Here is a 15,028-nt window from a genome sequence, read left to right as displayed (position 1 = left end):
ATTCCTCACTACTCTTCTTTCTTTTGTCTTTAGCTGAAGGTGGTATTTAGAATTGTAGTTTAGGTCATCTTATAGAGTTTCTCATTTTCCCTGGGTATCTCCTATGTATACATGAGGTATATATGTTAATAAACTTCTGTTTGGTTTTCTCTTCTTAATCTGTCTTTTATTTCAATGGGTCTCAGCCAAGATCTTGAAAGGGTAGAGAGGGAATTATTTTTCCTCCACTATGCTATGCTTCTCAATCTGGATTATTTTGAAGCAAATCCCAAACATCCTATTCCTGTCATTTTCCTTACTATGCTGTCCGCTGAAGGCATTCGAGGCTGTGACACTGCCCCCACCCCATGCCTTTTTATGTTTCAGCAGTAAAGAATCTGCCTGCCAATGCAGGATACCCAGGTTGATTCCTGGGTCAGGAAGATCCCCTGGAGAAGGAAATGGCAACCCACTCCAGTATTCTTGCCTGGGAAGTCTCACGGACAGAGGAGCCTGGTGGGCTACAGTCTGTGGGGTCACAGAGTCAGACATGATTTAGTGACTAAAGAATAACAATCATTACATATTTTAAATTAAAATAATTGTTAATAAGACACTATCTGTAAGAAAGTACAAATTAGCTATCACTATTTAATAAAAAGGAGAATTTGAAGATCTGAAATCTAAAGAAACTTTCTTTGGGTTTTTTGCATGATTTGGTGAGTTGTGAGCATTCAGTCATGGTACAGGAACAATTCATTCTGAAGCCACAAACCTCTTTGGATTCCTGAGGCTTCTTTTTGGAACTGGAAGTGGGAACTGACTGACTGCCCCACATGTTCCCTAACAAAATAAAATCAATTTGAAAGAATACAGACTTATACAGAGAAGACAAGGAGACATGTTTCAAGATTAAACTCTTCCAGTCTAGAAGAGAATTCATTTGCTGCCATCCAGATGTTTTGTCAGGATGACGTTTTCTCTCATTTTTCTGCTTTGTCATCATTGAGGCATCCTCACTTAGATTTCAACACAGGTGAAAATTAAGGAGTGATTTCTCCCTCTTCTAGCATTTTTGTTGTTTTGTGCTTCTTACTTTGTTTAATGATAAACTCTTATCCTTGAGAGGAACGGTGAGAATAAGCCACTGAATTCTTCTATATGAAGAAGCCACGCGAGTTCTCTATCTTTGTATCCACAAATAAACACATGAAAAGACCATTCATTTAATCTATGTGCTGTCCTAATGGCTCAATGCTGTCATGCTTGGAAGTATGTCTGTAAAACAGCTGGAGTGTGCTTGAGAAGATTATTAAGTGGAGTTTTAATTAATTGACAAATCTGTTTAGAGTAAGAAGTAATTTGACATAAAGCAAATGACAGATGAGCCTCACAGGGAAATGGTCTTTTTATGGCCATTTGTATTTGATCCTCACTAATGTCATTACTGATAAATATTGCATTTTGAGATCAGCTGCATATGATTCTCTTTTCCCCAAATTTTTTCTTTACATATATATGCACACATATATGTATACATATGTTTGTATACATACATATATATTGCAGTGTTTGTTATGACATGAAATGCTTTGAATGTCATATGTATTCAGAACAAAAAAGTGAAAGTCACTCTGTTGTGTCCGACTCTTTGCGTCCCCATGAACTATATAATCCATGGAATTCTCCAGGCCAGGATACTGGAGTAGGTAGCCTTTTCCTTCTCCAGGGGATCTTCCCAACCCAGGAATTGAACCAGGGTCTCCTCCTCATTGCAGGCGGATTCTTTACCAAATGAGCTATCAGGGAAGTTAGAACTAAAAAAAAAAAAAAAAAAAAAAGCGTACTATAAAGTGACAAACTATATGGTAGAAATTACTTATATTGAAGAAACACATACTCAGCCTCATAAATCCTGCAAATATGTTTCTTCTGAAACATTTTCTGAAGATATAAATTATCTGTTCACCAGGCATCTCAAATATTTCATGCTGTCATTAGGCAAGTCATGGAAATAAATGAGAAAATGCTATGGTCATAATGTATTATGCATGATAAATAGGGAAGATACGTGAGGAAGTGAGAATTGGTGGGTAGAAATTGAGTTAAATAGAAGAAATTGATTGAAAATTCTCACATACTCCTAATCAACCAAATTATTAAAAAGGGAATTTGACAAAGTGTACTTTGGATTCCACAGTGTTAAACAAGTCAAAGTTGTCTGTGGAAGGCCAGTACTATAAGCAGTATGAACTATTGCCAGATTTGTCATGTGGTAGGAAAGGTGAGCCAGGTTCCTGACTTGGGACTTTACAGCTTTTGTGGGATTGTACAGAGGGTTTCAGACCTTTCAGAGAAAGAGCAACAGAAGCAGTGTTTTGGAGGATTGGTGCTGGTAGGCCATTAATTAGAATTTGAATTTGATGAGGAAAAGGAAATACACTGAAATTATATTGACATTGGCAAAATATTCCTTCAAGAAAATGTTATGTTTGAGTGTGTTTTTTATGATATGTCAGATTTTTTTTTTTTTTTTTTTGTCAGAAGTAATACATCTTTAAAATCAAATTCCAAGTCACTGGGAAAGTCTGATTCGGGTTATGAACATTCACTCACTTTACATGCTTTTTAACATGTTTTAAACGAAATCAGATTCAGGATTAGTCTCAGGCAAAGTTATAAAGTAAGAAATGGGTACTCTCCTTCATTGAAAGTGATAATATAAATGGTCTATTTATATCAGTAGAATGTAACTTAGCTACAGTTTTTAAAATCCTGAAAAGTTTTATAACTTTTGACCTAGCAATTCCACATCGAAAACTTTATTCTATGGCAACAGTCAGGAAGGCATAAAAATTAACCGGGGTGTGAGGCTTTTCTTCATAGTGTTCTTTATAAAAGTGAAAAAGTAGAATGAAGCTAAATGTCCACAATAGGGAATTTAAATAAATTACATCTGTATGACAGTAGTATTCATGTACTTAAAAATTATAACGTTCAGGAGTAGTTGGTGATTTAGGAAAATGTTCGTGTTTTCGTCAGTGAAAAAAACAAGATACAAAAACTATGCAAAGTATGAGTTGAGAGAGTTATTTTTAGAGTTATTTTTAGTTTTTTTAAATAGTTAATATTTCTGATGTTCTTAAACCAAAATTCTACCTTTGGATGGTTCTCTCCTCCAGTGCCTTGATAAAGGACCCATCCTGTTTTATATCTGCTTTCAATAGAATAATCCCAAAGCTCTCAAGCTTATTTTGCTTCCTCTACCAAAATTGACTTGTTTTATATATTATTCTCTACAGCTGGGCCAAGTGAAAAGAACTAATCTAGAAGATAATTTTTGAGAAGATATTAATGGAAAGTACAAAATTCAAATGTAACAACTTTTTCTACATTCTAGTCACTTTTTCAGTAAATATTTATTAAACTTCTCCATGCACTTGGCCCTATAGAAGGAATTGTGAACAAAGTAAATCAGAAGCCCACTTTGCTTATTATGGGAATATTTGATTTTTTATAATTCCTTTAGTCAAGATGATGTGTTTAGTGTGGGGATCTTGTGACACTGTCTTACCCGAGGACCAGTGGAGTCTGTTGGCGCACTTAAAAACCATCATTTGAGGTTAGGCTTCATTTTGAGTATGTGATAGACTGTGCTTTTCACAATATCATTGCATTAACCTTTCTGTTTATGATTTCCATAAGGGGGAGATAAGTCTCCATGGTTTAGGAGATGAGGGGGAAATTATTGAGTACTATGGTGGCCAGCTCAGTGTTAGAGTTAGATCCTTAGGACGTTCAGCAACACCGCTATCTAAAGGGAATAAGATACAACCAGGCCTAGAAAATTACCCCTTATTTGTGCCTGCTCTGTATTCTCAGCTGTCATTCTACCTGAAGCACAACATGACACTTGTTTTTGTGTCTTTGTTCCCCATACCAAAGGGTGTGTCCTTTGGAAATTCTTATTCGTCATCACATCCTTAGCACCAGCATAGGTTCCAATTAGGTTTCTTCCTAGCAATCCATAATCTGCCCAGTGGTGTAGTAAAGCATATGCAAATGAACTAACTTGAAGAAAGGTAAATTTGCAGAAAGATGCCAATGCATAACTGACTGTCAGCCACCATACTTAGCACTTCCTATGCATTGTATAATTTAGTAATTTCAGCAACCTGTGAGATCCATATCATTTTATTAACAGATGATAAAATTGAGACTTAACAGAGACTAAGTACTTTGTTCAAGGTTAAATAGCTAGTAGGACCAGATGAGAGGATCGGAGCATGGTTCAAACTCCTGTTGGTTCTGATTCCAGAGCCTATGCTTTGACCCAATACTATATGTACACCCTTCTAAGGAAAGGCCTTCCTGTGCACTGATATTTACTCATCATTTATGTCGGGCATTTCCTATTCTCATGGCTGGCCAAAGCTGTTTGGCTTCATCTTCTCATGAGATATAATAAATATATTTGCCAGCAAAGTTTACCTATAAGTTGGAAATTCAGGATACAGCTTATTTCTAATGTTCCACCTTGATTTCCATTTATGAGGCAGAATTTTCCATTTTGATATGGCTTAATGACTCTTCTTCCTCTTGGTATTTTATAGCCAGATGGAACAGAAATTTGGGGCTGCCTTTCCACATTCAGTTTTTGAATTCCTGTCTTATAGAGCTGTTAAGCTAGTAGCTATGAACCAGTTAGATATATTTATCCAAGACTTACTGTATGTCCTGCACTTTCCTGGAACTATGTGGGTTGTTGGATAATTACACTTTTTAATATCCTTTTTGACTGACCTTTCATAATGTTGCAACACCAGTGTCAGTACCACAGAATGAACACCTGCATCTTCTGTAGATGTTTTATGAAGGTCTTATCTTTTCAATTGTGGTATAATTACGTCTTAACTTTCTTTGGAATAGTAGCCACAAGGGTTGAGCACCTAGTAATGATTCTGGGGAGAATATCACTCACTATGTTATCAGAGCTAGTCTCTGGTCTGGCCCTACTTCTGTTTAGCAGCAAGATTAGGGGTTTCTAACTGAGTCTTGATAGGCCTCACTTTTCACAATTCAGAAATGAGAGGACTGGTCTTTATTGCTAGATCTTTACTCATTTAAATTTAGGATTGAGAGATTTCTGTAATCTTTTATGGCTGTCTCATAGATTGATTCTCTGTGGTGGAATAAGCGGAATAGAAAGGCTGTAAATTGACCTGAATTTGCAAAGGTGATATTAAGTTCAGTTTCTAATATATAACATTCAAGAAGCGATAGGATGTACCTAAATCTAGATATCCTCTAAAAATGGAAATACTGCCGACGTAGATTTGAATCTGGTGGTTGAGGTGCTATCATTCTCACTGACCTGTGTTGCTAGTGTGACTTAGAATAATAGGGTTGAAGTAAAAGATACTTATTCATAATAGTATCACGTAATCACAGTGTTTTAAATCTGAAAGAGACACACAAATATAGCCTGTTCCATTTGTTTACATACAAGGTTGGAGAAATGGAATGTGCCCAAATCTGGTCTAGCTGCAGATCCAGTTTGCAGACCAGCATCCCCTTTCTCCAAGTTCCCAGTTCATCCCTCTCTGAGCTTGTTATATTTCCTTTTAGACTGCTTTTTAACATTTGTAGTATTCTTTTGTGAGCAGTAAATTCATGAATCGTTGTACATCTAAATACCCACCCGGAATTATTTGTAAAATTTAGTTCAGCTTTCTGGGAAGGAAAAGCAATCAAATAGCGTCATCATTGTAGCCGAGTTTTGACCTCTATAATTAAATGGTGTTGTATAGAAACCACTGAATTATGCAGTTACAAGGGTATGGTTTTGTGACATCTGCTGAAAGTTAAGTCATGATGTACAGTCCTAAGTGAATGGGTTTTTTGGTTATCCTCGTGAGGTAATCTCTCTGCATCCCTACCCTTACCTCCTGTTAGATCTGAGGTATATGAACACTGGGCTGATCACATTGTGAGTCTCTGTAGAGTTAAATATAAAATATGTTTGTGGTGGTCTCCATTTTGTTCTGACAAAGGTCAAATGGAGATCTGCCATCCATTCCACTACTTGCAAGACATAGCCTCGAGAATATGTAATACATATAACTCCTTGCCAGAAAACTGAAAGGAAATGATTGCATTTGAGTACAATGCATTCTACAACAATAGTTTAGTGTGCATGAAATTTAAAACTGCTGGCTTTCCAAATAGGATTTTTAAAAAGTAGACTATAGCTTATTTATTTTTTTAAAAACATTATGCCCTCTGTGTTATGCTTTGTGGGATATTTTTAAAAGCTGGGATTTAAGACCAAAAAATTCGAAAATCCTAATGGTAATAGTTGCAAGATACTGGATCCTCTTAAAGTACTGTAGTTTAATGTGTTTATTGAATTCTCCTGACTATTTTATTTTCATGAGTATTTAATGTATTATGTTTTTATACCATACTGGTGCTTTTTGTCCCTACCCATCATGATTTCATGGTGCCCTGAAAGCCTTGGTATCAAGTAATAAAGGCTACAGTGGTGTCTCTGTCTTACACATGCACAAATGAGTTGGGGTTATATGCCAGTGAGGACTCATCTACTTCCTTCTCCTAGTATCTAGTGTAGGACCTGGCATGTAGCAGCATTTAATTAATTGGCGTGTTTTTGGTTTGGGTTTTGGATGGTTTTTTTCTTTTTGGTTTTGGTTTTAGTGAATGAGTAAGTGGCTGGCAGCAGTAAATAGCTATGTAACTAGTTTAACTAAAAAATTAAATAGATTAATACACTCATTCATTTATATATATTTCAAGTGAGTATTCAAAACCTCTAGAAAGAAGATTTGATGTCTTTTGAGAGAAGCCTTTGAAAGTAATCCAATGCATTCAGTTAACAGGAGAGTCAAACATGGCTCAGTGTTTCATTCACCTTTCCTGGTGTCCGTTTAGAAAACAGGCCTGTCATAGTAGAAAAGAGTTAATGATAGAAATCTTTATAAAGTTGCTTCAGCCAAAGAGAAAGGTGTAAATGCTTTGTTCTTTACTAACGACTTAACCCAAGATGTGGTCAAGGCAACAGCCTTGAAGCTGGTTCCTGCTGACTTTACTGCAAAGACCCTTCTGCCCCTGGAGCCATTGTTCTGTATAGTCACACTTGGGCAGGACAGCAGCAATAAATTAATTCTGCCTGTGACTCGTTCCTTACTACGTGGCTTTTGAGAAGCTACCATTTGAAGTCCTGCTTTATAAGATCACAATTATCAGTGCTAACCTTCTTGGCCAAGATATTATGAAAAGTAATTTAAGGTTTTCAAAAAATCCATAGTTGAAGTCACAGTTTTAGACAGAGTTGCCGTAACACTATTTGTTTCCCAATCTGGTTTCAAGGCCGGAAGTGCAATAATATATATGATTAGTATACATGGTTTGCTTTAGTGTTCTAAGAAAGAAAATATGATTTAAAAAAAAAAATAGGAAACATTTTTTTTTCTTTACAGCCTTTTCCCCCATTGAAACTGAAAAAGGAAAAAAAAAATTATGCAAGCTATTTTGAAAGTACAGACAAAATTGGCATTTCACTTATGGGAAAATTTTGCAAAACTGCACTGACTAAAAGTGATTTTTGTTTTGGCTTTCCTGTGAAGCCCTCCAGAAAGGCCAAAACTTACTGGCATTGCTTTTGTATAAAACCTTTCACATAGACTCCACTTGTAATTCAGCCAAGTACGTAATTCAGGTCATCAGTGACACACATATCCACACATTGGAGCTGGTTGGTGAACAGAAAGTTGTCATGAAATGTGGACATAATATTATTTTATGGATAGACCAAACTGCACAGATTACAGTGAAGGAAACTTTGCATTAACACACTTGGGAACAGGGTTTCCTGAGCTGTTCCCCGCCCCCACCCTTCTGAGTGGGAAAGCCAATTGTTTACTGATTACGGCAACGACATCACTTGGCAGACATTTTGGCCTAAACTCAGTATGTGACATCAGCCTCCTTTAGGGTTTTCCACATAAAATGAATTCTCCAAAGAAAACACAGAAATGGAGCCTGAATTTGAAATCCATTATTACACCCTCTAAGGTCTCATTAACTATCTCCATCATGTATTTCTTAATTTTTATTTAATTTCCAAGTAGAGGTTATCTAACACTAAAAATAGGAGCTCTGAACGTTCACAGTGTTTTTTCAGAGTTCCAGTCAGAAACTATGTTATAGTTATAGAGCTATATTTATAGCTGTATTCACTCAAACCACTTTTATGGGGGTTATGATTTCTTTGTTTCTTTGTACTGAGGGTCACTGATTCGGGAGTGGCTTACATCACTCTGTTAGAGGAAGGAAGTAAACATTATTCTTTGACTTCTAAGAAAAAATTAGTCTTGTTTTTGTGAGGGGTGGCTGTATGTTTGAGAGAAAGTACTCTCACTAAAGTTAGGTTTGTGTTCTGTCATTTGTTGTCATAGAATGAGACGTGTGAATGGTACTTTACTCTCTTGTGTAAACACCTCCTCAGTATATATTTACCTGAAATTGCTAGTTCCCCCATTTCCTCTTCATGAGGTGGTGTTCATTTAATATTTTTATGCACATGGCCTTAAAGCAAGTAGAAGGCAGTTATGCCTTATGAGGCCCACAGTCTCCCTGCTCCAAGCATGGTGGCAGGAAGGGCCAGTGCACCAACACCGCCAAGCTACGGAACTGCGATGTACAGGCGGAGCAGAAGTATTGTCTGTGTCATCGTGTGAGTCGAGAACAGGCTTAACACTTCCATCTGGAAGCTGTACCTGGGCAAACAGAAATAGGTGGATATTCCCGTGTCTTCTGGAATGGCTAAACACGGAATGAGAATCACTGCAGTCATTTTTTTCCAATTTTGGGGATTAATAGCTTGTTTGCTTTCATTATTCTTAAAGAGAGAAAAACTTTGTGTCCTATATGGCTAAAAAATATGATCTTTTAAAATTCTCCCCCTTAAACTACTTTGATTCATGTGGAAATACCATTTTTAATATACTGAGTCCATGGCATACAATTTACATTCATCTCACTGTTTTCCTTTTGCTCTAGCCACGACGTTTATTCCTACTGCTCTTGTGTTCTCATTTCTCAGTGCTTACCTTTTACTCTCTATTGATCTAAATAATCTTCACCATCTGCCTCCCAACTTTATAGTGTTACTTCTGGATAGCCCTTCTCAACCTTCCTTCAGAAGACAGTAGAGACACAACCGTGAGCATTAGGAGTATGCCACCAAGAGCCTTCCACATTTCCACGCTAAATCTGTATCCTCTTGTCTTCTCTGTTAATGTTTGGTAAGCCCCTGGGACAGGGCTTTATCTGCCTACTTCTTTGTTCTGTGGTGGGCAGCACTCTGACCCTGGTGAATAAATATTCATAATAATGAGAGATGAAAGGAAGTGTCTGTGTTCAACAAGTTAGTGCCACGTAAGTGTGGAGGCCAAATGAGGCTATGGCCGCCAAACCACAGGGGTTCAAAATAGTATTTAATATGGCATTGTCTTATTGAATACCAAATTGTATACTGTAATGTCTTAATCAAATCTTCCCTCAGTGCCAGACTTCTTTTGCTCATTTAACTTGCCCCTGAAGATACTTCAGGTTCATGAGGGGCAAAGTAACAAGACCCCTCTCTATGTGGTGAGTAGAAAACAAACCCCTGATGAATGTAGAGAAAGAAACTGAATGGGAGGGCCATTGATGTAATTTGGATATCTCGCTAAAATAAGAATTGTAAGTAGTCAAATACAATAGTTGAGACTACTAGTATTTTAGAAAAGGCAACTCACAAGTAATTATTTTTTCTGTATTTTCCTGTGATTGTTAGAATCTAGCTTCATTAGTCCTGTAACTTGTAAGAGAAGTATCCATGGAATAACAAAAGTGAAATGAAGATCTAGTAAAAATTTGAGATTGGTTATTTTCCCTCTTTGCAATACTAATAGAAAGAGTCCCTTTGAATTTAACAGGGATGTGCAAACTTTCTAAGGAGATTTAGAATAGAGGGTCAAAGCTGAGCAAAATAATCTGCCTTCCATATGGTTATAAAATATTTACTAACCATTTTCTCCTTTCTCTAAATACTAGTTCACATTCTAAACTTCTGCATTCTCATTTCTTATTTATTCTTCAGAGTGTTGTGATTTGGCTTCTGCTTTCACTGTTTTATTGAAAGGCCTCACTAAGTTCTTCAGTGTCTTCCTTATTGCCCATCCTTTTCTGTATTATCTGGGGCTGTTTGACTGCTCACTCTTTCTTGAGAGTCCTTTCTAGTTTGGCTCTTTGCTTTCTCTTCTGATTCTTCTAGTCCTCCACCCTTCTTTATTCTTTCTCAGCTTCCTTTCTTGACCCATTTTTTTGGGGGGGTGATGAAAACCCTAACTTGATGGGTTTTTGTGTTGTTTTCTAGAGTTCCCATCTCAATATTCTCTCCCCTCACCAAACCAACACCCATAGCATCAGCTCTCATCAGCTGCAAATACACATTACCAGCCCAGCCTTTCCCAGACCTACATTTCTAACCATGGATTGTCTATTTAGATATATTGTTCTCCCTACTGGACAGTGGAACACTCCAGGTTCCTCATGCTCAACTTGTCTGAAGCAAGACCCTCTCCCCCTTTTGAACCAGAAACGCTGCAACAAGGAAAAGCTGTGTGCCACGCCTACATTGTGAACCCTGGTGAATAACCAGGAGTGTAACCTTCTGTTTTCCTTGCTCGGTTCTCTACTCACATTGGTCATGACTTCATATTGACTATACCTCATAAATAATTCTCATTAAACCCCGTTATCCCTAACTCTCTAGCCATTGGAACACATATTGGCCTCCAGGTTAAAGCTCCTCCTGTCTTTCTTCTATCTTTCCTTAATGGTTCATTAAGAAAACATCCCTAAGCAACTCATTCTCCTTCTCATAACTTGTCATTTGTTCCTTCTTGCCAACAGTATAAAATCCAGCGCCTGTGACCAGCCTTTCCATTGCTCACACCCATGCTATCGCCATCTGGAAAGCTTGCGTTCCCTCAGTACGCATACTCTTGTCTTATCTCCATGCTGTGGCACTAATTTCTGCTGTTGCCTCGTGTGTGGTTTCCTTTCTTACTTGTGTAAGGACTAGACCCATTTCCTCCTCTCTGCAGCTTTCACAGGGCACCCCCCCGAAGCAGCAGGTGAGGTGCCCAGCACTTACATTTCCACAGTCCTATCACACCTGATTATTCTTGTGTTACATTGATACTGTTTTTAAACATATCCTTTTCCTCACTCTGTACCATGAGGTTTCTGAGACCAGAGGCTTCATCTTCATTGTATGTCCCTGTGTCCCTTGGTATAATGACCAAACCATAGGGAGAGGTTAGGAAGACTTTGCAGAACAGTTCACTGTCTTGTCCAAAGTAGCCTTACCTTTCACATTCCTGTTCTAGCAAGCTTATGAATTCATCACTCTTCTCCATGTATTCTTTGTGTTTTCTCTTTTCTTCCTCCAATTCTACTATGGTTTGCCTGTGAGATTTTTCTACCATTAAAAGCTGTTCCAGGATTCGTCTGTGCGATTCTTTATGTTTTTCCACGACTTTGTCCAACTACAAAAGAAAATACATTAATAATCTTAAGTAGAAAGCATTCATAAAACTGCCATCTCTCCTGCTTTTAGAAATGTCCAAGTTTTAACAAATTCAACAATGGGCTTCTGATTTCCTTGTTTAGCTTTTATCATTACTCTTCTTAATTCCGATACTTTTTGGTATGTTTCAACACAAGTGTAACCTGTCATTTTTTTTTCTTTTTGGCCACACCACATGGCTTGTGGGATCTTAGTTCCCACATCATCATGTTTTTCTTAACCAAAAATAAAAATCAGTGCCTCTGTAGATATCTGAATATCTTTCTGCTTTTTGCTCTCCAGAGAAACCATTTTAGAGGAATGATGGAAAGTGAAAGACAGTGTTTGATTCTGCCACTCCCTTAGCTGATGGATCCTGCCCCAGCCCTCCCTAAAGTTCTCTGCCCATGTATGTTTCTTGGGCCCACAGTCAGTTTTTCACAGCATTATGTATGAAACTGTTGGCGTACTCTTTTGAAATACTTGAGAATCAGTTCTGTCATGGTATAGAGTGTGAATGTGACCCAATGTAAACAAACACCAAGTCCTCTCTGTCTTACATTTGTCTGCTCTACTGGACTGTGAACTCCCTGAAAGCAGGGCCTACGTTCTATTTTTCTTAAATTCTTACCATCTAATAGAGTGATTTGCCTACAATAGGTGCCTAGTATATGGTTACAGATTGAAAACAAAATAAGCAACAAGGAATCAAGAAAGAAAAGAGGGTTTTATCATAAATGGGTGTTGAATTTTGTTGAAAGATTTCTCTGCATCTATTGAGATAATCATGTGGTTTTTCATCTTTCAGTTTGTTGATATGGTGTACCACATTGATTCATTTGTGTATATTGAACCTTCCAGAAAGTAGGTGTAGGAGGAACCTACCTCAACATAATAAAGGCCATATACAACAAACTCACAGCAAACATTATTCTCAATGCTGAAAAACTGAAAGCATTTTCTCTAAGATCAGGAATAAGACAAAGGTACCCTCTCTCACCACTATTATTCAGCATAGTTTTGGAACTCCAAGTCACAACAATCAGAGAAGAAAAAGAAATAAAAAGAATCTAGACTGGAAAAAAAGAAGTAAAACTCTCACTGTTTGCAGATGACTTGATAACTATGTGTAGAAAACTCTAAAAATTCCACTGGAAAATTACTAGAGCTAATCAATGAATATAGTAAAGTTTCAGGATATAAAATTAAAAAACAGAAATCCCTTGCATTTCTATACACTAACTGTGAAAAATTAGAAGTTAAGGAAACTATCCCATTCACCATTGCAACAACAACAACAAAATACTTAGGAATAAACCTACCTAAAGAGACAAAAGGCCAAAACTACTAGACACTAATGAAAGAAATCAAAGATGACACAAACAGATGGAGAGATAAAGAGTCACTCTCGTGAAAATGATTATACTATGCAAAGCAATGTATAGATTCAATGCTGCTGCTGCTGCTAAGTCACTTCAGTTGTGTCCGACTGTGCGACCCCATAGACGGCAGCCCACAAGGCTCCCTTGTCCCTGGGGTTCTCCAGGTAAGAACTCTGGAGTGGGTTGCCATTTCCTTCTCCAGTGCATGAAAGTGAAAAGTGAAAGTGAAGTCGCTCAGTCGTGTCCGACTCTTAGCAACCCCATGGACTGCAGCCTACCAGCTCCTCCATCCATGGGATTCTCCAGGCAAGAGTACCTGAGTGGGGTACCATTGCCTTCTCCATAGATTCAATGCAATTCCTATCAAACTACGAATGGTATTTTTCACAGAACTAGAACAAAAATTTTAACAGTTTGTGTGGAAACACAAAAGACCCTGAATAGCCAAAGCAGTTTTGAGAGTGAAGAGCAGAGCTGGAGGAATGACCTTCCTGGCTTCAGACTGCACTACAATGGCAACAGTCATTAAGACAGTATGGTACTGGCGCAAAAGCAGAAATGTAGAGCAATGGAACAAGACAGAAAGCCCAGAGATAGACCACACACCTGTGAGCATCTTATCTTTAACAAAGGAGGCAAGAATATACAGTGGAGAAAAGACAGCCTGATGCTGAGCTGTACGAGCTGCTTATGTATTCTGGAGATTAATCCTCTGTCAGTTGTTTAATTTGCAATTATTTTATCTCATTCTTAGGGTTGTCTTTTAATCTTGCTTATTGTTTCCTTTGCTATATAAACACTTTTAAGTTTAATTCAGCCCCATTTGTTTATTTTTATTTCCATTAGTGTTTGTCTTATTCATTGGCAGACAGGTTCTTTATCACTGGCACCAGCTGGGAAACCCAGCACACACTCTAGGAGGTGGGTCAAAGAGGATCTTACTATGACGTACGTCAAAGAGTGTACTACCTGTGTTTCTCTCTAGGAGTTTCATAGTTTCTGGCCCTACATTTAAGTCTTTAGTACATTTTGAGTCTGTATGCTGTCAAGAAGTGCTCTAGTTTTTTTTCTTTTACGTGTAGCTGTCCAGTTTTCCCAGCACCACTTAATTATTGAGGAAATGCAAAACAAAACACTGATGAGGTATCACCTCACACTGGTCAGAATGCCCATCATCAAAAATTTACAAACCATAAATGTTGGAGAGGGTGTGGAGAAAAGGGAACCCACTTGCAGTTGGTGGGAATGTGAATTGATGCAGCCACTATGGAGAACAGTGTGGAGAGTCCTTAAAATACTCGTAATAGAACTACCGAATGACCCAACAGTCCCACTGCTGGGCATATATCCTGAGGAAACCATAATTGAAAGAGATGCATGTACCCCACTGTTCACTGCAGCACTATTTGCAACAGCTAGGACATGGAGGCAATCTAGATGTCCATTGACTGATGATTGGATAAAGATGATGTGGTACATACATGCAGTGGACTATTACTCAGCCATTAAAAAGAATACATTTAAATCAGTCCTAATGAGGTGCATGAACCTAGAACCTGTTATACAGAGTGAAGAGAAAAACAAGTATTGCATATTAATGCGTATATATGGACTTTAGAAAGATGGTACTGATGAGCCTATTTGTAGGGCAGCAGTGGAGACACAGACACTGAGAGCAGACTTGTGGACACAGTGGGGGACGGAAATGATGGGATGAATTGGAAAAATAGCGTGGAAACGTGTAAATCAACATCTGTGAAATACATAGCCGGTGGAAGTTTGCTGTATGATGCGCAGAGCGCCAGTCTGGTGCTCTGTGACAACCGAGAGGAGGGGATGGGGCGGGAAGTGGGAGGGAGGCTCAAGAGGGAAGGAACTCCTGTGCCTATGGCTGACTCATGTTGATGTATGCCAGAAACCAACACAGTACTGTAAAGCTCCAGTTAAACACTTAAAAAAAAGAAAAGAGGGAAGTAGGCTGATTAAAACAAAAGTAGCTCAGGCGCTTTGGCCAGTGATAAATTCAAAT

At 38.0% G+C, this 15,028-nt stretch overlaps 2 protein-coding genes across 4 annotated transcripts in view; one reads left to right on the top strand and one right to left on the bottom strand.

Annotated features, from left to right (window-relative positions):
- CMSS1 (cms1 ribosomal small subunit homolog) overlaps positions 1-15,028 on the top strand; it is a 370,073-nt gene that overhangs the window by 98,880 nt on the left and 256,165 nt on the right. The window lies entirely within an intron of this gene.
- The window catches only part of FILIP1L (filamin A interacting protein 1 like), a 297,980-nt gene that overhangs the window by 92,188 nt on the left and 190,764 nt on the right, over positions 1-15,028 (bottom strand). For both annotated transcript variants that reach the window (XM_065913766.1, XM_065913764.1), the window contains exon 4: positions 11,419-11,597. In XM_065913766.1, the coding sequence (XP_065769838.1) occupies positions 11,419-11,597 (179 nt within the window). The remainder of the gene's footprint in view (positions 1-11,418; positions 11,598-15,028) is intronic.

This window comes from Muntiacus reevesi, chromosome 21, assembly GCF_963930625.1.
Source record: "Muntiacus reevesi chromosome 21, mMunRee1.1, whole genome shotgun sequence".
In the NCBI taxonomy this organism is placed as follows: Eukaryota; Metazoa; Chordata; class Mammalia; order Artiodactyla; family Cervidae; genus Muntiacus; species Muntiacus reevesi.
Note: the sequence above shows the minus strand (reverse complement) of the source record. Positions and strands in the feature narration are given on the sequence as shown.